Here is a 24,145-nt window from a genome sequence, read left to right as displayed (position 1 = left end):
GAGTGAGTGATAGCCTACAAGCAACATGGAGACAGAATTTTGGAGGAGAGAGTTTTCCATTGGGTCAAATATTGCTGAAAGGTTAAGTAAAATGAGATGTATGAAATTATGTTTAGATTTATTGAAGTGAAAATCGGTGGTAACCTTGAAAAAACAATTCTGGAGGAGAGGGAAAATTGCTACAATGAATTCAAGAGTGGATGGGAGGGAGGGAAATCAGAATCAAAGAGTGAAGAAGGCTCTTGAAGGATTTCATAGCTAAGTGGAATGGTCATTGTTGATCTAATTTTCTATTATTGCTGTAGTTTTCAATTGTTACATAACGATTAGGTAGTATTTTTGTAATATTTGGAAGTCTTAAAAATTGCATATATGTAGCACTAGGTTTTTTTTTGCCTTTTTAAAATGTCAGACCAAAGTACTAAATAACTCACAAAATTATACACTGACAAGACTCCTTAAAATTTTTCTAGATATATAATATTATATAAGCTGATTACCATTTTTCTCATGCTTAGAAAGACCACAGAAAAACTAAGTTTCAAGGGCAGTATTTCGTGCTTGATAAAAATTATTGAACTCTAAAGGCACCTGGGTGGCCCAGTCCACGAAGCATCCAACTCTTGATTTCAGCTCAGGTCATGATCTCTAGGTTCTCTAGCATCGAACTCTGCACTGACAGCACGGAGCCTCCTTGGAATTCTCTCTCTCCCTCTCTCTTTGCTCCTCCCCCACTCATGCGTGCGTGCTCTCTCTCTCTCTCTCTCTCTCTCAAAATAAACAAATATTTTTAAAAAGTCACCCAACTCTAGGATACTTTATACTATCCAAAGTAATTAGTCATATTAAAATTTTATACACAGAAGTAAAAGGGGTTGGGAATGCAGAAAATAGTCCTACTTTGTAAACTGAATTGTCACAAATGGTATAACATGAAGGCACTGTTGAAAAATTTGGTGTGGTTCATGTTGAAATATATTCTCTAAAAAGGCAGGATGATGGCATGCAAGCAAGGTACCTTTATGAAAACGATTCATTGCATTACCAGCATCTTGCTTTATAGCACAGGGGCCATGAAATGTTTATATAGAATATGAGACATGTTGCCACGTGAATCCTCTTGGCAATATTCAGATTAAGTTGAGGGTCCAACATTGGAGCACTCATACACTGGGAAACAACACCAAAAATCTAATAATTAGCAATTTTGTTGGTAGACTGCCAGTGTAGCAGGGAACTTCCGTTTGCAATTCAGGAGATATTCAAAGTATTCTAACAAAATGTGCATAAGACATGACATCAAACCAATCCAAATGCTTTAAATATACTTTGTTAAACCATCAGTACACATAGACCTAAATTCATTTTTTAAAATGGTCACATGCCCCATTACTTTATAGAAGTGAAACTTTAGTTCCTTATTAATGAATGGATATTTAGCCTATCTCTGGGGCACCTAGGTGGCTCAGTCTGGTGAGCATCTGACTGCTGATGTTGGCTCAGGTCATAATCTTGTGGTTGTGAGATCGAGCCCTGTGTTGGCCTCTGCACTGTTAACGTGGAGTCTGCTTGGGATTCTCTCTCTCTCCCTCTCTGTCTCTGCTCCCCCTCAATGCTTGGGCTCCCGAGTGTGCACATTCTCTGTCTGTCTCTCAAAATAAGTCAATAAACATTTAGACTATCTCCAAATGTTTGATATGGGAATGCTATAATAAATATCCTTCACATATACATGTAACATATTTATATAAGTAACCTTAATATATCTGTCCTATTTTGTATATGTAATAATATATAATAAATGCCCTTATAGTGTGGTGTGTGTGTGTGTGTGTGTGTGTGTGTGTGTGTGTGTTTGCACGTGCAGGCGCACATGCTTGCTTATAGAAGTCACGTATTTCAGAAGGACCCAGTCCTGGCAATGAAACCATTAGAATAAAGGGATGACCTACCTGAAATATTTTTCTCATGTTATATTATTTATTTCTGACAGTGACAGAGACAGAACACAAGCAGGGGAGGGGCAGAGGAAGAGGGAGACACAGAATGTGAAGCAGGCTCCAGGCTCTGCTCTGTTAGCACAGAGCGTGATGCAAGGCTCAAGCTCGTGAAGTGCAAGATCGTGACCTGAGCCAAAGTTGGACGCCTGACCAACTGAGGCACCCAGGCGCCCCGACATATTTGAAATTTGGAAATACACTGCTAAATCACCTTTCAGAAAGGAGTTACCAATTTCATCCAGCCACAGTGTCTAAGAATGTCATTTTCCTCATATTTCCTAACTTTGGTTATTTTTTTAAATAAAATATTTATTACTATGACTGCAAAAAATGGTATCTCATTGGTATTTACATTTTTCTCATTAGCACGTAGGATGAAATATCTCCACGAAAAATACAAAATTTGTTCATCGTGAACATTAGCTCAAACTAGAAAAGTTTGTTGCATAGGAAAATAACAATTACCTACTATTTAAATATTGCTATAGGCTTACCTATCAGAATGTTTATTTTCTGTAATAGGCAATTGATGGTTATCAGTTTTTCCATTCTGTCTTTGTGGAATTAATCCAGCAGCCGCAGCACCATGTATGTTTTCTGATACTTCCATGTCACTTCCTCTGTGCTTCTTTTTTTCTTCAACCTTTAATGGAACTTGATACTAAAGGTAATTGTTACTTTAGTCAATAAAAAGAAGTTTTTCATTAATTTTATCAGTTGACAGTTTGTCATAAATTCAATGGAGGAAAATATTTTGTGTTTACTTTATCATTACAAGTAATTGTAATTTTTATAAACTCTGCTTCATTTCTGTTGGAATTAAAAAAAGCAGAAGTTACCAAAATTTCTAAAAGGGCTTTCTTAATTTTGTACTCTTATTCATATCCACACTTTGCTACCGAGAATTACCCACCTACGCCTCCCCATCTGACCGAGAGATACAAAGACATAAAAAGACAAGAGACAAAATTTGTCCTTTTCTATCCTTACCACCTGGGATTTACACCACAGCCAGATTTAAAACATGTGACATGGAGGTGCTCCTGTAACAAAACCAGGAAGCTTTCCTCTTTCTGCACGGAGCTATTCTTTCCCTGACTGCCTTTTACAATTCTTTTTCTTTTGGATCCTAAGGTTCTCAAAAAAAGTGACAGTGTCCCCTAAAATTTATGAACCAAAGTTTGCCACAACACAAAAGGAACAAAGTGAAACGGATGTTAGGGTGGAATTCTGGGAAATTAGTAATGCTCTCCGAATCTCACATTCAATAAGCATAAAATTTTATAGAGAGAGGGTATAAAAGTTATGATCACCTTTAATCCCATTTGCTACTGATAATGCCAGTAAAACTCAAAAAGGTTAAATGATTCATCCCAAGTTCCTAAAGTGGCATTCCCTAGCATTTTATGGCACCAAAAGAGACGATACAGTTCTTGAATGCTGAATCAGAGAAATGACCACAAATTCATTAAATTAGTCAGATGCATGAAAAGTGTGACTTTGGCAGAGTAAATTAATACCTTGATAGGGGACGAGGAGATTAGCTACTTATTCTTTTAAAGGAGGGTATCTCTAGGTTTTGTCTATTTCTAAAGTCCACACATCTCAAAACTCAGTTTTCTCCCTTGGAGTTAAATACCGAAAGTTTGCTGAAGGTTTATGCTACCTACATGGTAAAAATCATACAGGCCCAAAGGTATCATACTCTATTGAACATAAAGTGAAGGTTTGACTCAACAGAAACATCTGAGAATGAGATTAAAAAATGTGAAAAAAGGGGTGATCATACAAATTGCTGTTATTAAGCCTATCTCAAAGGGTTCATGTTGAAATTCTAAGTTCCAAGATTGTGAGTAAAGCAGACAAGACTGCCTATATTTGTGGGCAATAAGCTTAGGAATTCCCTGAGCCTGCACTGATGGGTTAACCAGGCATAGAAAATTACAAAGCCATAGGATGCTCACACCCAAGTTTGGGTAAACAATATTAGGTATCTAGGTATAGAGAGGGAGGGGCAAAGGCTCCAAGACCAAGGTGTGAAAGGTAAACAAAATTAGATATTCAGGAGGACACACTCCCCAATTTAGTACTATGGCAGAAAGCTGCTTTCACAGGAAGGAAGGACCAAATGAGGTAAACAGGTAAATAGGGCTATAGGCTGTAGGCTGCAGGGTGAAGATGCCCAGAGGGGAGCTAATTAGCAAAAGAAAGGTGCCTTGTTGATCCTGAGGTAGCATCTGTCTTCTCCCCTAGACTAGCTAAGATAAACAGAGAAGCTGCCTCAGGTCAGCTGTTAACAACCATCTGCCAGGCACCAGGATTTTGTTCTATATTGACCCTAACCCCTAACACCCTATATCTTGAAACCCCCTTTCCCTCATGCCCATGAGTTCATGTTCACAGATTGATTGTCTCTTTGTGCATGTCCATCACCATGTTTGGAAGCCTTCTGATCCTATTAAAAACAGAGCAAGGACCCTTAATCCAGGCTCGTGTGTTCTCCGGGACACTAGCTGTCTCTCCCATTGTAATCCTGCATCCCGCTGCTGTCTTGCTAGACAAGCAAGAACCCTAGACCCAGAGTCTACAGACGCATACTGAAGCAATAAGTAGATTGCTTTAGCTGGGAACGTTTGTTTATATTCCTTCTCTTAGTTATTGCTTCTTTCTCATTTTATTGTTTATGGAAATGCAATTTATATTTAAGCCAATATATTAAAAAAAAACAACCTGGAGATTATTATGTTTTTTAAGCAGTTTCTTTATGGTTATTCTGGTTCGTGAGGTCACATGGTACTTATGTAGCTAAGTTAGTTTCCCAGTTCATATACTACCTGGAAGACTGACACAGAAACTTTAAGGAAAACAAATCACAAGAATGTTTCCCTGAACTCCTATTTGTTAGATAGCAGAAATAATCTATTTCCAGACACAATTACTTATTTAGACAATTCCATTGTATGCACACTCTTGTTCTCTTGAGTGGAAAATCAGAATCGATCAGATAATTGCTAAAGAGAAAAAAACAAGAGTAACAGCAAGGCGGACCTCCTTCTCTTTTAGAGGTTGAACTTTCTCTCTTTCCAAAGACAGGAACTCTACTTGTGACATGCCTATCTCATTCTTAAACCTTTGCATATCTTGATGTAATTCTTCACTTAGATGTACTTCAGATGCCGGAAAACTAGATGCTGAAGAAGAACTCACAATTTCTAATTCAGAATCAATACTTTTATAGTTATGAGTACTGTCATTATCTGCATATAATGGCTTCTGGAAAAAAGTCTTGTACTGGTTTTGTTTTCTCGTGTTTGTGACAACAGAAATATCATGCTTTTTTGTTTGAACCATGTGTTTCATCACATCGCAGCAGGCAAGCCACAAATCAAAAAGTCTCTCTGAATCACTAGACTGAGGTCTGATTTACAATCGGTGGTCGTGCTCACTTCGGCAGCACATATACAATCGGTGGTATTTTGGTCCATATTTTTTGCCATTAGCATGTCAAACTCTCTTGGCGTTCTTTCACTTTAAATGTAACTAGTGGGTTCCTTGCTTTTTTATTTTCTATATCATTTTAAAAATCCTCATTGTTGTTAAAAAGATGCTCAATGTCTGGTTTGTTCTCATTTTCAAAGTCTGATTTACTTTCTTTCTTTCTTTAATTTGAAATATGTTGTCAAATTGGACGAAACCACAAAAAAAATAAAAGAACAGTGTTATGCTAGAACATGAATTTTCACCTTCAGGTAATGGGGATCCATTGAATAAGCAGAGGAGTGACATCGTCACAAGTATATTTTAGAAAGGTCACTCTGGCAGCAATGTAGGATGAATGTAAAGGAAGCAAAACCAGAAGAGTGCATTCAAAATTATAGGTGAGCAGGTGAATTACAGGAATAACATATGAAAAATGGTAAGCAGGTACAAAATATCGAATGTGGTGTGTGACTGGATGCGGTGATTTCAGGGAAGTTCGGAGTCCAGGACGTTTCCTGTTCAAAGGCTGTATTTATTAGGCTAGGGATCACAAATGACAGAGCAGATTACAAAGAGTCAGGGAAGAGGAAAGGGAATGGGTCAGAAACACTGTCTTTAAGCATATTAAATTAAAAGTACCCAGGGGACTACCAAAGAAAATGTTAGGGCCGCCTGAATGCCTCATTCAGTTAGCACCTGACTCTTGATTTTGGCCCAGGTCATGGTCTCGCAGTTCATGAGTTCAAGCCCCCCATCTGGTTTTGCGCTGACAGTGCAGGGTCTGCTTGGGATTTTCTCTCTCTCCCTCTGTCTCTTTTCACCTCCCCACTTATGCTCTCTCTGTCTTTCTCTGCAATTAATAAATGAATAAACTTTAAAAAAAGAAAAGGACAGAAAATTCAGATCAAAACACTTCCTGTAAGAAAAGCCCATTGTAAATATCTATAAAACATATTAAACTGATATAATAATGCAAACCTACACAGAAGTATGAAATTGTGAAAAGGAAAATAAAAGGAGGCGGTGGAGGAAAGATGGCAGAGGAGAGTGACCAGAATTTCCCTTGACCCTCAAACACAGCAGTATTGAGGTCACAACCCTCGGAATACCAGGAATAAAGGCTGCAGAGGGACAGAAAAATCTCCACAGGTGCAAAGACACAACTTGGCGGGACATAAGGGCGTGTATGCGGATTGGGAGAAATAAAATGGTCTGCACAGGCATGGAGTGGGGGCAGCCCTTTGGTGGAGAAACGAAAGGAAGGTAGAGATAGAGGCTGTGGGAAGTGTATTTGGGTATGATAAAACCTGTCTGGACCACAGACCAAGGAGAGGTCCAGAGAGCCAATTCTACTTGGCAAAACAGCCTTAGAAGCTAAAAAACAGAATTTTCAAGGTTGCCAGACTTTCTCTAGAAAAGAGCTGCCATCTCCCATGCCTGGTGGGGAGGGAGCCGTCCCTAGGCTCTCAGTGAAACACTGGGAGAGAACACCTTGAGTATGGTGGAAAGGGGAGGTATTGCCCTGCCCACGGAAAAAGACTCTGCAGGCACGAGCCAGAGGACCGTTGTCAACGGGGCAGAGTGGTCCTACTCCAAAACGAGGTCTGAGTAAAGCGGGATCCTACAGGGTTTTGAATCCCAGCTCAGTGCTCAGGGAGCACAGGAGAATTTGCAGCAAGGCAAGCCGGGCCCCCAGGATATTCGGTGAGGACGGCCTAAACAGTGAGCGTTGAGACACCTCGTGTGGGCAGGAGAGATTGGGGTGTCGCCATTTCTCTCCCCATGACCAACATCGTGGGGCTTCAGGGAACAGACAGTGAGCCTCAGTGGAGGCAGGCCAATTACACAAAACCCTGTCTCGTTGTGCCTCATAACTGCTCTCTATGGGAGTGAGACAGACACTGATGGGACCAGACAGCCCCTCCCGTAGACCAGCACAACCACCTGTCACAGGCACCAGTAGACAACTCTCCTCTGGTTTTCTATCTTTGTTTCTTCCTTCTCATTTGAATTATTATTCTTTTTATCTTTTTCCTCTCTGTCTTAATGTTTATTTCTTTATTTTGAGAGAGAAAGTTAGTGATCAAGCAGGAGAGGTGTAGAGAGAGGGAGAGAGAAAGATTCCGAACAAGATCCATGATCTCACTGCAGAGCCTGATGGGGGTTAAGAACCCACGTACAGCGAGACATGACCTGAGCCAAATTCAAGAGTCAGACGCTTCACCTACTGAGCCACCCAGGCCCACATCTTTTCTTTCCTTTGCTTTCCTTTTCTTCCCTTTTCCCTTTTTTCTCTTTCAGCTCTCCTCTTTCCTCTTCTCCCTTTGGAAACAGCCTTGTAGTCTCGAGTTGACGTGGGTCAAAGCTAATTATATATCTACATATATCTATATATCTTAATATATACCTATATATCTACATTTAGATATATATAGATATCTATATCTATATCTATATCTATATCGATATAGATATAGATATTTTTTTTTACATTGTTCCTCTGTTCTGGTTCTTTGTTTATTTGATTGTGCATTTTCGCTATAGTTTTCTAGATCACCTTCTTCATTTTCCTCCCTCTCTTTCTGGATTAAGCCCTATAGCTCCTTTGAGTCACTGTTTGGTCTTTTTTTCCACTCCAGTCATTTCTCGTTTTGTTTGGGCTAAGGATTCTTCACCACCTTCTTCTCCTCGTTTCCAGGATTACTTCAACAAACAAATCAAAGCCCATCTGGTGGAAGGCCCAAACCGCCACTCCAAGTAGCGAGAACAGCAGCCAAAGACGCACCGAAAGAGTGCACACAACACACTCCAAAAACATTTGTTCAACTGCCAGGCCCTGGAAAGAGTAGGAGCTCTTTTTAATATAGTAGTACTCGCAGGTGTGGGACAGAGAACAAGCTATTAGAACACATAAAGGGCAGGAATCTAGCCAAAACGACGAAATCGAGGAATTCTGCCCCCCCCCCCCCAAAAAAATTCCGGGAAGAAAGGACAGCCAGTGAAGTGCTCAAAAGAGACAGAAACAATATATGTGAGCACATTTTTGGAATGACACTCATGAGACGCATAGTTGCGCTTGAAACCATGCATAGAAGACAGCAGACAATCTACTGCTTCAGAGATCAAGGACCTAAGGAATCGTCACGATGAACGCTGAAAATGAAATGGTGTAAAGGAGATACAAAGTAAACTGGATGCAGTGACAGCAAGGATGGGAGAAGCAGCAGACAGAATCGGTGAAACAGAAGATACAATTGTGGACAAAGATGGAGCAGAGAAAGGAAAGGAAGGAAATGACTAGATCATGAGGCAGGTACTAGAGACCTACGTGATTCGGTGAGATGAAATATTAGCCATAACCTAGGAGTCCCAGAAGAAGAAGAGTGAGAGAAAGGGGGAGAAGGTTTTTTTGAACAACGTATAGCTGAGAGCTTCCCTCATCTGGGGAAGCAAACGGGTATGCAAGTCCTGGCGGCACAGAAGAATTCCTTTCCAAATCAACAAACCCAGGCCAACACCACGACATGCCATAGCGAAACTGGAAAACTACAAAGATAAGGAGAGGATTCTGAAAGCAGCTAGGGACAAACGGGTCTTATTCGACAAGGGAAGACACATAAGGGTAGCAGCAGACCTGTCCAAAGAACCTTGGCAGGGCAGAAGGGAGGGGTAGCAAACGGTCAGTGTGCTGAATGGGAACATCTGCGGTGAAGAATCCCTTCCCCAGCAAGGCTGTCATTTAGAATAGAAAGAGGGAGAAAGGCTTTCCCAGACACACAAACCCTAATGGAGTTCATGACCACTAAACCAGCCCTGCAGGAGATCCTAGGGGGCGAGTCTGTGAGTGGAAAGCAGCAGAGACTACAAAGGACCAGAGGCCTCACCAAAAACATGAAACCTTCAGATAACACAATGACACTAAATCCATATGTTTAACTCATCCCTCTGAATGTGAATGGACTCAATGCCCCATCAAAAGACACAGGGAATCAGAATGGATAAAACACAAAACAAAACCAAAGAACAAGATCTATCTATATGTTGTCAGCAAGACACTGATGTTAGACCCCAGGACACCTCCAGATTCAAAGTGAAGCTATGGGGACCCACCTGTCATGCTACCAGAAGTCAAAAGAAAGCTGGAGTCGCCACACTTCCACCAGAAAGACTAGGTTTTAAACCAGAGACTGTAGTAACAGATTCAGAAGGGCATTGGATCATAACTAAGGAGTCTATCCATCAAGAGGAGCTAACAGTTGCAAATGTTTATGGCCCCAAAGTGAAACGCCCACACATATGACTCGATTAATCACAAACATGATTAAATGTATACGTACAAATACCATGATTGTAGACGACTTTAAGACTCCACTCATGGCAATAGGTGAGTCATCAGGGCAGAAAATCAGTAAGGAAACACAGATCCAATGTGTCATTGGACCAGATGTATTCAGATATACATAGATATATATTGGCCCAATATATACATTTATATGCATGGATATCAACACCGATATATTAGATCTTTTCATCCAACAGCAGTAGAATGCACATTCTTCTTCAGTGCACATAGAACATTCTCCAATGTCTCCAAGTGGCATCCTGGGTCACAAAACAGCCCTCCACAGGTATAAAAGGACTGAGATCATACCTTGCCTATTTTCAGATCACAACAACGAGCACTTGCTCATTCTTTCTTTCTCTCCCTCCATTTCCAAGATAAATACAAACATTACAAAAACATTTAGCTCAGCTCCTTCCAAGAAAGAGAAAAACAAGAATAATAAACCTTGTGGGGCAATGAGTCCTGGAGGGAAACCACACACAGACAGTAGAATTCCATAACCAACATGCTGACAATGGAGTTGACAGAAAGTGATGTACTAAAAGAACAGACACTAAAGAAATAGTTTCTGCAAGGACAGATTAGGGTAGGCGTAAACGATTGAAAAAGAGCCTGGTGCGGGGAACACGTATGTGGCACAGTCAGTTCAGCATCCACCTTCAGCTCATGAGTCATGATCTCACGGCTTGTGGGTTTCAGCCCCACGTTGAGCTCTGTGTTGACAGCTCGGAGCCTGCAGCGTGCTTTGGATTCTGTGTCTCCCTCTGTCTCTGCCCCCACCCCGCTTGCACTCTGTGTCTCTCTCTGTCTCAAAAATAAACAAACTAAAAAATTTTTAAAAATACCGTAAAAAGCATGGGGGGGTGAAGAGGGAAAAAGGAAAAAAAAAAAATAACACGTGACCAATCACTCAAGCATGAGCTTAAGACAAAAAAGAAAAGGAAAAATGTGAGCCAAGGAAGGTAAGTAGAAACAACATACATTTTTCACCAGGTACATAAGTAGGATTGGGAATATACTATGAACAATAGTCTCTTTTAAACCTTGTAAAGATATATGTCTCCAAATATGTGTATATATATATATTTATATATATATATATTTATATATGTGTGTGTATGTGTATATATATGTATATATATATATGTGTGTGTGAGTGTGTGCATATATAAGTGTAAATGTATATGCGTATATATGTGTATATTATATATATATCTGTATCTATGTCTATCTATATCTATCTATATCTATATCTATCTATCTATCTATCTATCTATCTATCTAATATGTACGTAAAAGAGAGGCTTCAATTCACAGTATATCCCTAATAATACTGACTCTTATCACTCTACAGTTATCTGGTTATAAATACTGTAATGAAGAATTTAATTTTTTTCAGTATAAATAAATTGTTCAAATCCTGGCATCTATCGCTTCCGAAAAGCTAGAAATTATTACTAGACTAAGAAAAGAACGGAAACAGAGAGGTTCCTAACACATCAACATTCACTATGGAGAAAGAATTGGGAATGAGAATTCTAGGAAGAAATGGGAACCTTCGAAGGATGTATGTAATGGGACACAGTTGGAGTTACACAAACAAAGGCTGAGGACTTTTTCTCTGCAATTCTAAGCTCACAATGGGAGGATACTAAAAATATACTCTAACCTTCTTTCTTATGTAACTCCTGATTTCCTCAATAGAATTCATTTGCGTGTATACATGTTAAACACTAAAACGGAATATAAACTGAAGCCTGACTTTTTAAATTCACATATTTAATTGTGATGTACCATGCGTATTTTGTTACCTTTCAAACTCCATTCTACGCAATTCCATTTCCCTACTCATTTATTCACATTCAAAAACCATGACATTGCTTCTTCCAAGCAAGCCTTTATTCTAGCAGCTCCAGGAGTCAAACAAGTGTCTTTCCTAACCTCCAGGAGCTTATCAAGATTTAGGGGCTTTGAAATGAATACTGAAATAAATATCACATGTCTGAAACTTTGAATTTTAGAATCTGACACAAGGACAAGGAGGAGATCGTTTTCAAAGCTAGAATAGGAAAGATTTCTGAAATTAGAAATTTGACAACTTGGCTATGAAGAGCCTCTGCACATAGAGCTACTCTTTTCAGCAAAATACGTATTCTTCGGGGAGATGCACCATTTTAACTTACTCTTCATGGAGTTATTTCAAAAACTACAGGGGAACACCTTTGTAACGTAAATGTTGAGAAATACTGTAAACACCTAAATTTCTACATTTTCTAACATGATTTTAGTCTAAATGTAGAACAAAGGATAGAGCCAAAGGAAAATCCTGTATCTCACCAAAATTTAACTTGCCCGGGGCGGGGAGCAACCTACAATAGATACTTGGACCCAATCAGGTTTATTTAGGCATGAGTATTATCAGTCATGTTACTATCACAGTAAGAATGCTTATCCTTAAGCAATGTCATATTGCCTCCATGATGGGAAAGCTTTTCCCGATATAATTTGACGGTCATTATATATTTTCCAGCCCATTCTTTTATCAGCCTCCACCTGTAGGATTTACCAAAGTACAACAAAAGAAAAGAAAAGAAAACAAAACAAATCATTCAACACGTCATGTATCTGTATAGTGGTGTTTTTCTTGCTCACTTTCCATGACACACATAAAATGATGATACACAGGCTCCTCTTAAATGTTCAGAGTAAATAAGGGAGAAAACTCAATTCAGAGCAGGAAAGTGAGTTTCACAGGAGGGTACTTTACCTTGGTACCAAAATGTAAGACTTGGCTAGATGATGTAGGCCATGAATCATCAGGACCAGGTTTGTTAGATAGCCTTTAGAGCAAAAATATACAACAAAAACATGTTAATTTATTTGAAAAGAAAATTTAAAAAGTTAAGTGAAAGATCAGCTATCTGTTTATTAAACCACGATTCTTGGTATCATTAAAAGTTGTCCTCTGGTTTTTTCATTAAGTTTTATTTTAATTCCAGTAATAATAGCATCCTGTGTTATATTAGTTTATTAATATATTGATTCACCAACTCCATACTCACCCCGTGCTCATCATGACAAGGGCACTCCTTCATCCCCATCACCTCTTTCAGCCCTCACACCACTAACCTCCTCTCTGGGAACCATCTGTTTGTTCTCAGCAGTAAGAGCCTATTTCTTAGTTTGTCTCTCCCTTTTTTTTATCCCTTTGCTCATTTCTTGTTTCTTAAGTGCTCATGATTAGCATCACATGGTATTTGGCTTTCCCTGATTTTCCTTAACATACTACTCTCAGTCTCCATCCAGGGCATTGAAATGGCAAGATTTCATTGTTTCATGGTTGACTAATATTCGAGTGTGTGTGTGTGTGTGTGTGTGTGTGTGTGTGTGTACATATCCACACACATACATACATATAGGACTTCTTCGTTCATTAATTTGTCCATGGACGCTTGCGCTGGCTATAGGAAATAATGCTGAAATAAACACAGAGGTGCATGTGTCCCATGGAATTTGTGTTTTTGTATTATCTTGGGTAGTATCCAGTAGTTACTGGTTCATAGGAGAGTTCTGTTATTAATTTTTTGAGAAACCTCCATACTGTTTTCCACAGGGGCTGCATTTGCATTTTCACCAACAGTGCAAGAGGTTTCCTTTGTCTCCACATCCTCGCAAGCACATGCTTCTTGTGTCTTGGAGTGTAGCCATTCTGACAGGTGTGACGTGATATCTCATTGTTCTTTTGGGGAGCATTTTTTCATGTGTCTGTTGACCATCTGTATATTGTCTTTGGAAAAATGTCTGGTTATGTCTTCTGCTCATTTTTAAACTGGGCTTTTTTGGAGGGGTGGATACTTACTCGTATCAATTTTTTATCCTTTGTGGATACTAACCCTTTACTGGATTTGCAAAACATTTGCAAATATGTTCTCCCATCCCAGAGGATGCCTTTTAGTTTTGATGGTTTCCTTCACTGTGCAAAAGCTTTGTAGGTTAATGTAGTCCCCATAGTTTATTCTTGCTTTATTTCCCTTGGCTCAGGATACATATCTAGTAAAATGTTGCTACAGCCAAAGTCAGAGAAATGACGGCCTGTGCTCCCTTCAACGATTTTTTTTTTATGGTTTCAAGTCTCACACTTAGGTCTGTAATTCATTTTGAGGTTATTTGTGTATGGTACAGAAATTGGCCCAGATTCATTCTTTTGAATGTGGCTTGTCCGGTTTACCCAACACCATTTGGTGAAGAGACTGCCTTTTTCCCACTGGATAGTCTTTCCTCTTTGTGGAAGATGAACTGACCATACAGTGGTGGATTGATGTCTGGGTTTGCGGTTCTAGTCCACTGATCTATGAGGCTATTTTGTATGCCAGTACCCACCATACTGTTTGGATTACTACAGGTTTGGAATAGAACTTGAAAGCTGAGATTGCGATACCTACAGGGTTCCTCGTTTTCAATATTTCTTTGGCCGTTCAAGGTCTTTTGTGGTTCTATACAACGTGTAGGCTTGTTTGTCTAGCTCTGTGACAAATGCTGTTGGTATGGTGACAGGGATTGCATGACATCTGTAGATGGCTTTGGGTAGTGTAGACACTTTAAAAATATGTATTCTTCCCATCTGTGAGCATCAGATGTCTTTCTCTTTCTTTCTGTCACCTTCAATTTCTTTCATCAGTGTTTTACGGTTTCCAGAGTACAGGTCTTTCACAATTTGGACCCTGTTTTAAAAAATTTTTCAGTTCTCTATTTTGACTCCACCTCTGCTAACCTGTGGAATCTCCAGGAAAGACCCGGTCTGAGTTTCCATAACCAAGTATGACAAGCAGGGAATGCTCTGAAATAGTTGAATATTAAATGGATAAACGTTACCACAATGACTTCTCACCTCACATCTGTCAGAATGGCTCAGTTTCAACACACAGGAAACAACAAGGGTTGCTCGGGGTGTGGAGAAAAAACAACCCTTGTGCACCGGTCATGGGATGTAAATTGGTATCGCCACAGTGAAAGCCAGTATGGAGGGGCCTCAACAAATTAAAAACACAGATACCATAGGATCCAGTGATTCCACTACTGGGTATTTATTTATCCAAGGGAAATGGAAATGCTAATTTGAAAAGATATATGCACCCCTATCTTTATTATAGCATTATTTACAAGAGACAAGATATGGAAGCAACCCAAGTGTCCACCAATACATGAAGAGACCACACACACATACACACACACACACACACACACACACACACACACACACACAATGAAATATTACGCAGCTATAGAAGAGAATGAGATCTGCAACATGATGGATATACCTAGATGGTTTGAGGCTAAGTGAAATAAGTCAGACAGATAAAGACAAATCCTGTATGATTTCACTTCTGTGTAGAATGTAAATTGGGGAATATATGAACAGATAAAAAGCAGAAACAGCCCCATAAAAGCAGAGAATTGACTCTTGCCAGAAGGGAGGGGAGGTGGGGGGATGGACAAAATGGGTGAAGGGGAGAGGGAAGTTCAGGGTTCCAGTTATAGAATAAATAAATCACAAGGCTCAAAGGTACAGCATTGGGAATCTAGTCAGTGGTATCGTAATAGCATCACACTCTACCAGATGGGTGCTACACTTATGGCGAGCATGGTGGACCACCAGAGTTGTCGCATCACATATTACATTGTGTGTGAGGTAGACCTCTGTTTAAGTAAATGTATCAAAGTTTAGGTTTCTATGTTATGCGTGGTCATACTAACTAGAGATTAAAATATTAAAAGTTCCCAAGGCCAACTTTGTTCCCACACTGGTCTTGCCTTATTTAGGTCCATAATAACTAGAAAGACATTCCAAGCCTTCAGGGGCATTTATCTACCCAAGGAGAGAGACTGTGATCAAAACGGTCCTGGTAGTTGTGCCTCTATTTCTCTATAGGCTGCCTGAATATTTTCTTCCCTATGAGCTCCCACTCCTACATCACTCTTCGGCACGGTTCTGTGGCATTGCCCAAACTTTCGATCTTTAGCCTATGAAACCATACAGTCCTACAACAAGGATGGGCTCAAATGACCGAGGGTAGGAGCCATGTCCTGCTCCTGGAGAACAAGCAAATTGGGAGTCTCAGTCATCCACACAGTCACCTCAACCTAGGCATGTTATCACGGATCCAGATGAAGCTCCCTTACTGATTTGGTAAGTCAGTCCTACCCCTGCCCAGCCCTACAAGTACATGGGAAGGGCATCACAGATTTAGGAAAAGAGGTGGAGTGAGGAGACAGCTTGCCTTGGGCCATACATCTCTGTAGTCCAGAATCTTCACCCCCCACCCCCAATTCTTTGAGAGGATCTAAGCCATCCCCCGTAAGTTGGGGTGGACGTCGATGATATCATATCTCTATTTGCTGTAAACAGACTTTTCCTAGCAGCTCAAATGATTTTTAATCTCTCTCATCAGAAAATCTGAGGTATGCTCGCACCTTCGATGAAACCAAAACACACAAAAGCAGAAACCTGGTCACGACCCTCTTGACCTCTCTATTTGAATAAGCCTTTCTAAACAACTCCCCGAATCCTGGGTCCTTCATTCCTGTCATTCACCTTTATCTCACTTGGCATAACCCTCCATATTCTGACATCTTTCCTATAACTCTTGTTCCTATCCAACTCAGTGTTGTTCTTCTTGTAACCTGGTCTCCTCTGCTAATTCGAGTCTTACCCTCCTTCATTGTATTCATTAGACCCACTCCCCAGATTTCTATTATTAAAATATTTGTCTGCAAGATGAAGACAAAAAACAAAGAAAGAAATGAAAGAAAGAAAGAAAGAAAGAAAGAAAGAAGAAAGAAAGAAAGAAAGAAAGAAAGAAAGAAAGAAAGAAAGAAAAGAACCCGAATTTAAATCTCATTTCTGTCACTTATCATATCCCACTAGGTCACTTCAATCTCTTTCGAGTTTCAAACTGTCCATGTAAGTAACCATTCGGCAAGGAGGTTAAACAGAGGTTGAATTACCAGAGGGTATTTTGATGAAGTAATTTCTGAGGTTCCCTAAACCTTGAGACTCTAAGTACTTTTGATTTGGCCTCTGAAAAAATGGAGAGTCCTTAGCTGGCAGAAGGGGAAATATTAATGGAGAAAAAAAGAAATACCAAGAAACCCAGAGAAGAAAGTAAAAAGGCAAAAACACAGTACATAAATGTCATGGGGAAAAAATCTCCAAAAAAAGAAAAAGCTTCCTACAACTAGTCAAGGGTACTAGTCCAAAGAGAAACCAGACTGGGAACTTAGGCAACAGAGAATCCTCGAAATACCCTAGCAATATCCTTGAGATAGAGACTGAATTTAATTAACATAACATGGTCTACACCCAGATATCCTTCCCTTACAGAAAACTCATTTGTCTCAAGAAGAGGAGATATCACCACATCTAAGGAGCTGCCTGACGACATCTTGCTTATTATGTAAAAGCTGTGACACCATGGCTATAGCTGACATCCACCCTAATCTCGGATGGTAAAAACAAGGGACTAGTTACCACTTCCTAATTATTTTGTTAGCACTAGTGCTCAAATATATAAGGGCAAATGCTTGCATTAACCTGGTTTCTTAAGAAAACCCTAAATTAGAGTTCTGACATGATTACCTTTGACATTCTGAGTTGATCTGCCCTAGGACCTGTATCTTCATCTCAGTGCTGCTGAGGAACCAGAGAATGGATGTGGAAGCTACACAGGCTGACGGGCAAGCCCCTCAGCTACCCATTAACTATGGAATCAGGGTCGAGTCATCAACCTCCCTGAACCACAGTTGCCAAACTAATAAAAATTAGGCTACAACAACACAGCTATTTTGCAAAGCTATGCAATGCCTATATAACTTAACAGATGTTATGCATAGGATATAGTGTCTTGTCCAGGGTAGAACACACAACAACTGCTTTTGTTCTCTGTGTTCCCTTAGGAAACACATAATTTTCAGTTCATTCATTTCACTTCCTTTCCTTTCATTTTCCATTTCATTTCATTTCATTCCTTTATACTTTGAGAGTGAGTGCACACAGAAATCGGGAAAGACATCCCAAGGAGGCTGTCAGCGCAAAACCCGACGTGGGGCTTGAACTCACAAACCTGAGTTGAATCAAGAGTCACAATCTTAACTGACTGAGCCACCCGGGTACCCCAGCAAATGTCATTTTTACAAATCCATAAAAATCATACCTGGTTATAGAGTCTTCCTCAGCATTCTTATCTGATCCTAAAGAAGAAAGCAAAATACATGTTAAATCAACAATCGAAAAATAGAGGAAATTACAAGTGTACGGCTTATGATTTGTTAAAAAGTATTGCTTTGGGACCACACCTGGAAACCACACTACACTGAGTGGTAATTATACCATTCGTAGGCTTAAAGCACTAAGAAATCTTACTTTCTCCTCTATATTGACCAAAAGCAAGAATGGGTTTTACGGAATTTGACACCTACAGGTGAACTGATGTTTACAATGGCCATCACTGACCGACTCTATGACACTGGAGGTAAATGGTGTCATTAGGAGAATGATTATCACAAGCTGACAATTTCAAACTGCAACTACCATGATTTTTCTGGACTTCCACTCCTAGAGAAGTTAAAAGAGAGTTTTTTTATTTTGCTGTAACACAGAACTTCCCCAGCCATTTAGTAGAGACTGTTCAGTTTTAGGATGTAACACCTCACAAATGTGCTCCATAGCTATTGTACTTTGCAGCATGGCCAAATCATAGCAAACAGACTCTCCCTGGCCTTATTGCCAATGGCAAGGTAAGTAGGAAGAATTTGGCATTCCAATTTGATAAAGTTCTAACTTCTCGAGACTGTCTCCTTCCATTGCTAGAGAGTCTATCTAGGCCTACTGAACATCACAGAGGATGGTCCCAATGTTAGTGCTATGTAGTGGCTCATGATGTCATTTTCCTCAACCCTCCCCATTAGGTGACACACATCTAGAGAAATCATGCTTTTTTCATGGAAGGCATATGTCATCAGATCCTCTACTGATGAGCAACAAAACAAAACAAAGGGCAAAGAATATCTTGAATGCCTACATTCAATTAGTGGGGAAATTTAATTTTCTAAACATTCAATGATATCCACAGTATGATTGTTACTATATGACACTCTGGAAAGAGCAAGACTATGGAGGTAAGGGTTGGGGTGAATGTAGGGAAAAAGGGGCTCATCCCAGAGGACTATTTTTAAAAATTTTTTAACGTTTATTTATTTTAGAGACAGAACATGAATGGGGGGAGGGTCAGAGAGAGAGGGAGACACATAATCGGAAGCAGGCTCCAGGCTCCGATCTGTCATTCCAGAGCCTGACGCGGGTCTCGAACTCGTGAACCACAAGATCATGACCTGAGCCGAAGTCGGACACTTAACCGACTGAGCCACCCAGGCGCCCAAGCACAGAGAACTTTTAAGGCAGTGAAACTCTTTCACACGATACGACAAAGGTGGATTCACATCATTACACATTTGTTAAAACTCATAGAATGTATAACACCAAGGCTGAACACTAATGCAAATTAGAGACTTTGCCTGAAAATGATGAGTTAGTGTCCATATACAATGCACCACTCTTGTCAGGGTGCCTGGGTGGCTCAATTGGTTCAGCGTCCATGTCTGGATTTGAGCTCAGGTCATGATCTCACTGTTCATGGGATCAAGTCCTGCATCAGGCTCTGTGCTGACAGCACAGGATTCTTTCCCCGCTCTCCCTCTGCCCCTTGGCTGCTCACACGCATACATGCTCTGTCACTCAAAACTGAACAAAGGATCTGAAAAAAAATTACTACAAAAACGGACCACTGTCGTGCAAGATGTTAACAACAGGGGGGCTAGGTGTGTACGGGTGCATGGTATGGTATATGGAGACTCTCTGTGCTTTCTATTATATTTTGCTGTGAACTTAAAGCTGCTGAAAAAAGAAGGCTCATTAAATGTAAAAAACAATCAAACAAAGTACAACAACCAAACATGGTATCCATTGAAGCTACTCTTAGCATATATTAACCATGATACAGTCACCTTGAACATTAAGATAGAGATCAAAGTAACACAATAGGGGTACTGTCTCCCATATGGAAGTATATGAAAATACATAAAACAAAACACAAAAATACAAGTTACTTGTATACTTAGGCAAGAAAACAATTGATGAATATGACCAAATATAACTATAAACAGGGATTCAGCACTATATGAATCAAACCTGGGTTTTCCATATAATTGAGATTTTATTCTAATTTTAAATAAAAAATCATTATGCTGATAGTATCTAAGAATCATAATGAAAGCTTAATCACATAAAAAAAAGATGATAATGACCTAATATTGCCCTAGTCTTTTTTGTACAGATACCTACTTCATATGGATGATGAAACTGAAACCAGTACCATGGTAACCATCATATTACTTGCTATTAAAATAAAATTTTAAGACAGCACCAAAAATGAATTGAGGGCTGTAATTCCTATGCAGAAAAGGTTTCATCCAGCAGGCCAAAGATGGCTACTCTCAGAATATCCTACTTGAATTACTGGCCCTTGGTGGTTCCCTGGGATCTTGGATTTAAGGAAGGTTTCCACCATTCCCTAGCTTGGTAAGAGAAGCTCACTGTGCCTAAGTGTTGGTAAAATCAGTGTGTTTAAGGCCGTACACTTGATTTCTTTTTGGAAACCTGGAATTTTGGGACATGCTAAGGAGAAGATGCCTATGTGATTAGCATTTGATGAAAACCTCGGGCACTGAGTATCCATAAGCCTTGTACTGGCAGACAACATTTCACTTGTGCTGTCCTAATTTCATGCTGGAGGAATTAAGCACATCCTGCTAACTCCATAAAGATAGGATTACTGGAAGTCGTGCTTGGTCTACTCTGGACTTCACCCCATGCACCTTTTCTCTGTGCTGATTGGCGTTTCTAGCCTGTCCCCATAACAAACCATAGGCAACAACTATATGCTGAGTCCTGTGAGATCTTAAAGTGAATAATCAAATCTGGGTGTCGTTGTGGTGCCTCTATCACAACTGCATTATATGAAATTTTTATTATTTGGGTTGATGTCATACACGTGGTTACAGTCAGAAGGTTATGTCACAGAATACCTTTCCTGGAATCTCTTTTTCTTGGTATTTGCCTGGAAAATTCCTACATTCCTATACATCCTTTTGAAGAAAGGTTTAAAAGGAATAGATGAAATCATGATGTCAGAAAGTGTGAAACAAGCAACAATCCTATTTTACTCAGAAAAAAAAAAAAAAGAGAGAATCCTGGTGGTTGCTGCTATGTTCTACCATACACAAGTTCCTCTCAAATATGAAAAATCAGTTAACTTTCTCCCACACACTAGGACTTAATTCATTTTTCTGGCAGATAGGAATCAAAAGAAGTAACAAGGATTGTTCTAGAAAAAACAGAACTATCAGACCTAGTATAAAAACATACTACTGATTATAGTTTTTTATTTGTTTCTTTTCCTTAATTTCTTAGACAATTAAAAATATAGTACACCTATTAAAGGCAGTCATTGCCAAAATAATCAAAAAGTCATAATTATTGTGTCCTCATTCCGGCTGCTCTCCTCTGTTCATCTGATAAAGTCCTACACATTTTTCATGTCCAATATAAATGCTGGCACACAACCTGGAAACTTCTGAGTCTTCTGAGAGTTCTCTCTCACCCCCTAACTTTTCATATTCAGGAATCACAAATTTGTATTAACTATACTGTTTCGGTCTCTGCTTTATCTTTTCCCTGCCTGTGCCCTAGTCAAACATGAGTTCTTAACTGATGATTTTCGGAGGGAAAAAAAAAAGCCACCAAATATTATTGTTATTTCTTAAATGAATAAAAAATAAGCAAAATAAATGAGAAAGACACAAGACCCTGAAAAAAATATTAATGGAATAAATTCAACCCCCTGACGTTTTCAATCTACACACCTGAAAGTTTCACAATGGACTAATACTAGGCTAACAAAACAAGAGCTTCCTTTGCCTCCCAGTCTCTTTATGTGGTTTCCTATAACCTATCCTCCATATTAGGGTTCAGCAAGCTACGGCCACAGGCCAAATCCAACCTGCCATCTGATTCTGTAAATAATGTTTTATTGGGGCATAGCCCCATGTCTTCACTTACATATTGCTATAGCTGCTTTCACACTACAAGGGCAGAGCTGAGAAACCACATCACCTAAAATATTCACTGGCTCTTTAGGAAAAAGGCTTGGTGATCTGTATTTTATGCCATAACCAGAGTGTCCTAACTCAAATCTAATCTTATTAGTCTTCTGCTTCAAATTCTCCAAAATCCCTGCATCAAATACTGCTGGCTCCCTCCCTAAGAGCCATTCCATATTCTTCATTCTTGCTAGAGAATCACAACTTTATTTGGATATTTATTGTCTCCATACACAGAGAAGGTGGCCTCACCCCGCTTCAAAAAGAGAAAGGATTATTCTAAGCCAATCACAGAACCTGATTTACCAGGGAACAGTTTAGGAATGAGTATGTGATGTAACCTAGTCTTTAAAATGTTAGAGGAAGTCTACTGCAAGCCTTTTCCTAGTGAAAAGAAACACCTAAAGAAAAGCAGTCCTTCCCACCCACTGGATGTTGCCATGTGAGAATATGATACCTGGAGCTGTTGCTAAGTAGCCACCCCGGAAAGGAGAAATAAAAATACCACCAACTCCAAAACTGAACAAGAGACGACTGGGATCCTGATGACATCACTGAACCATCAAATCATTTCTGGTTCCTGCAGTTTTAGTCACTGTTAGAAGTCACCTATTATTTGCCGCTAAAAGCATTCTACCAGAGAAATTTCCCAAGGCCTATCGGGGAAGATCTACTCCTTTCTATAGCACTAAGAAACTTCCATAAGCTTGTCTTACCTAGGTATTCACCTCATTCCCAACCATTCCCATAGCACACGTTTTCTACCAGCAAAACCCAACTGCTCATAAATCCTGCTAAGTTCACTCGTACACCTTCGCCTCTGCACTGCTGTGTACTCCGCCAATCACGTAATCGTGATAGTTTACAAACATTGTCAAACATACAAATGTTGGTCCTTCTGCCTCTCTACCTGGCAAACTGAACTCCTCACTCTGCATGCTTACCGTAGATTCTACCCAGTCCTTGAAAACTCGGATTCCTCACCGGGAACTTACGGTAACTGGAACAAATGCCAATACAAAATAACAATGATAATTATAAGCTCTACGAGACTCTGGCACCTAGTAAGCACTAAATAGAGTAAATAATACAAATGGCAGTGGTAACAACAACTCCTGGGGTGCAGAGACTGGTTTTTGGATGTTTGTATTCTACAACAATAGGATACAACTTAGTAGCTAACAGGCACTTAAGAGTTACTTGTGAAGTGAACAAATGGACATGAATAAAAATGATTCCTTTGAAAATTATTTTTAAAAACCACAGAAACTTTTCTGTTTCAAAAACCACAGGGACAGCTCTATTCTGTTATGAGCAGCTTAATGATCAAAACACTGTCTGTTCTATCTTTGCCTTTCCTGTAACTTCCAAAACTAAGCTACAGAAGTTCTTTGGTAACAGTCTGCCAAGTTAAAGCTTTCTTCCTACTTTTCAGATTGTACAGTGCACTAGGTGCCACCACTAGGGAGCAACAGTAGCATGTGTGTGTGTGTGTGTGTGTGTGTGTGTGTGTGTGTGTGTGATTGTGAAACATCTTTGTGCTGTTATTATAATTTCTGGAGCCCAAGTTGCCCTATTTGAATACTTATGAAGATAAAATTTTGACTAATGGCAACAGAGTATCTTATTCTAACAAAATTACAGTGTCACGACAATTCTTCAACAAACAGAAGAAAACATTGTTCTAATGAAGTCAACATATCTCATTCTGGATTTGTTGTTGTTGTTTTTAAATGTTTATTTTTTTGAGAGATAAAGAGCATGCATGTACAGGGGAGGGGCAGAGAGAGAAGGAAAAGGGAAAATGCCACACAGGCTCTGAGCTGTCAGCAAAGAGCCCGACAGAGAAGTCTGACACAGGACTCCAACTCACCAACTGTGAGATGATGATGACCTGAGCTGAAATCAAGAGTTGGACATTTAACCGACGCAGCCACCCAAGCGCCCCTCTCATTCTGTCTTGATTTATGAGGAGTGAAGTTGATAATGGTGAGACCTTGTTGAGACAATATGTGAAATAACCTATGCCTCTCAACAAGGCATTGCTTTTCTTCGGTACTCCTGGAAGCTATCTGTAAAAAACAATCTCATTGGCAGTGCTGCACAC

The 24,145-nt window shown here is 39.6% G+C and overlaps 1 protein-coding gene across 1 annotated transcript in view; it reads right to left on the bottom strand.

Annotated features, from left to right (window-relative positions):
- Positions 1 to 24,145, bottom strand: part of LOC125159861 (ankyrin repeat domain-containing protein 26-like) — a gene marked incomplete at its 3' end in the record, with an annotated part of 47,403 nt that overhangs the window by 11,468 nt on the left and 11,790 nt on the right. Inside the window, exons 3-5 of the mRNA XM_047848524.1 lie at positions 18,036 to 18,072; positions 12,593 to 12,665; positions 2,495 to 2,661 (exon numbers count right to left, since the gene is read on the bottom strand). Coding sequence (XP_047704480.1) covers positions 2,495 to 2,661; positions 12,593 to 12,665; positions 18,036 to 18,072 — 277 coding nt within the window. The remainder of the gene's footprint in view (positions 1 to 2,494; positions 2,662 to 12,592; positions 12,666 to 18,035; positions 18,073 to 24,145) is intronic.

This window comes from Prionailurus viverrinus, unplaced genomic scaffold, assembly GCF_022837055.1.
Source record: "Prionailurus viverrinus isolate Anna unplaced genomic scaffold, UM_Priviv_1.0 scaffold_73, whole genome shotgun sequence".
Lineage (NCBI taxonomy): Eukaryota > Metazoa > Chordata > Mammalia > Carnivora > Felidae > Prionailurus > Prionailurus viverrinus.
Note: the sequence above shows the minus strand (reverse complement) of the source record. Positions and strands in the feature narration are given on the sequence as shown.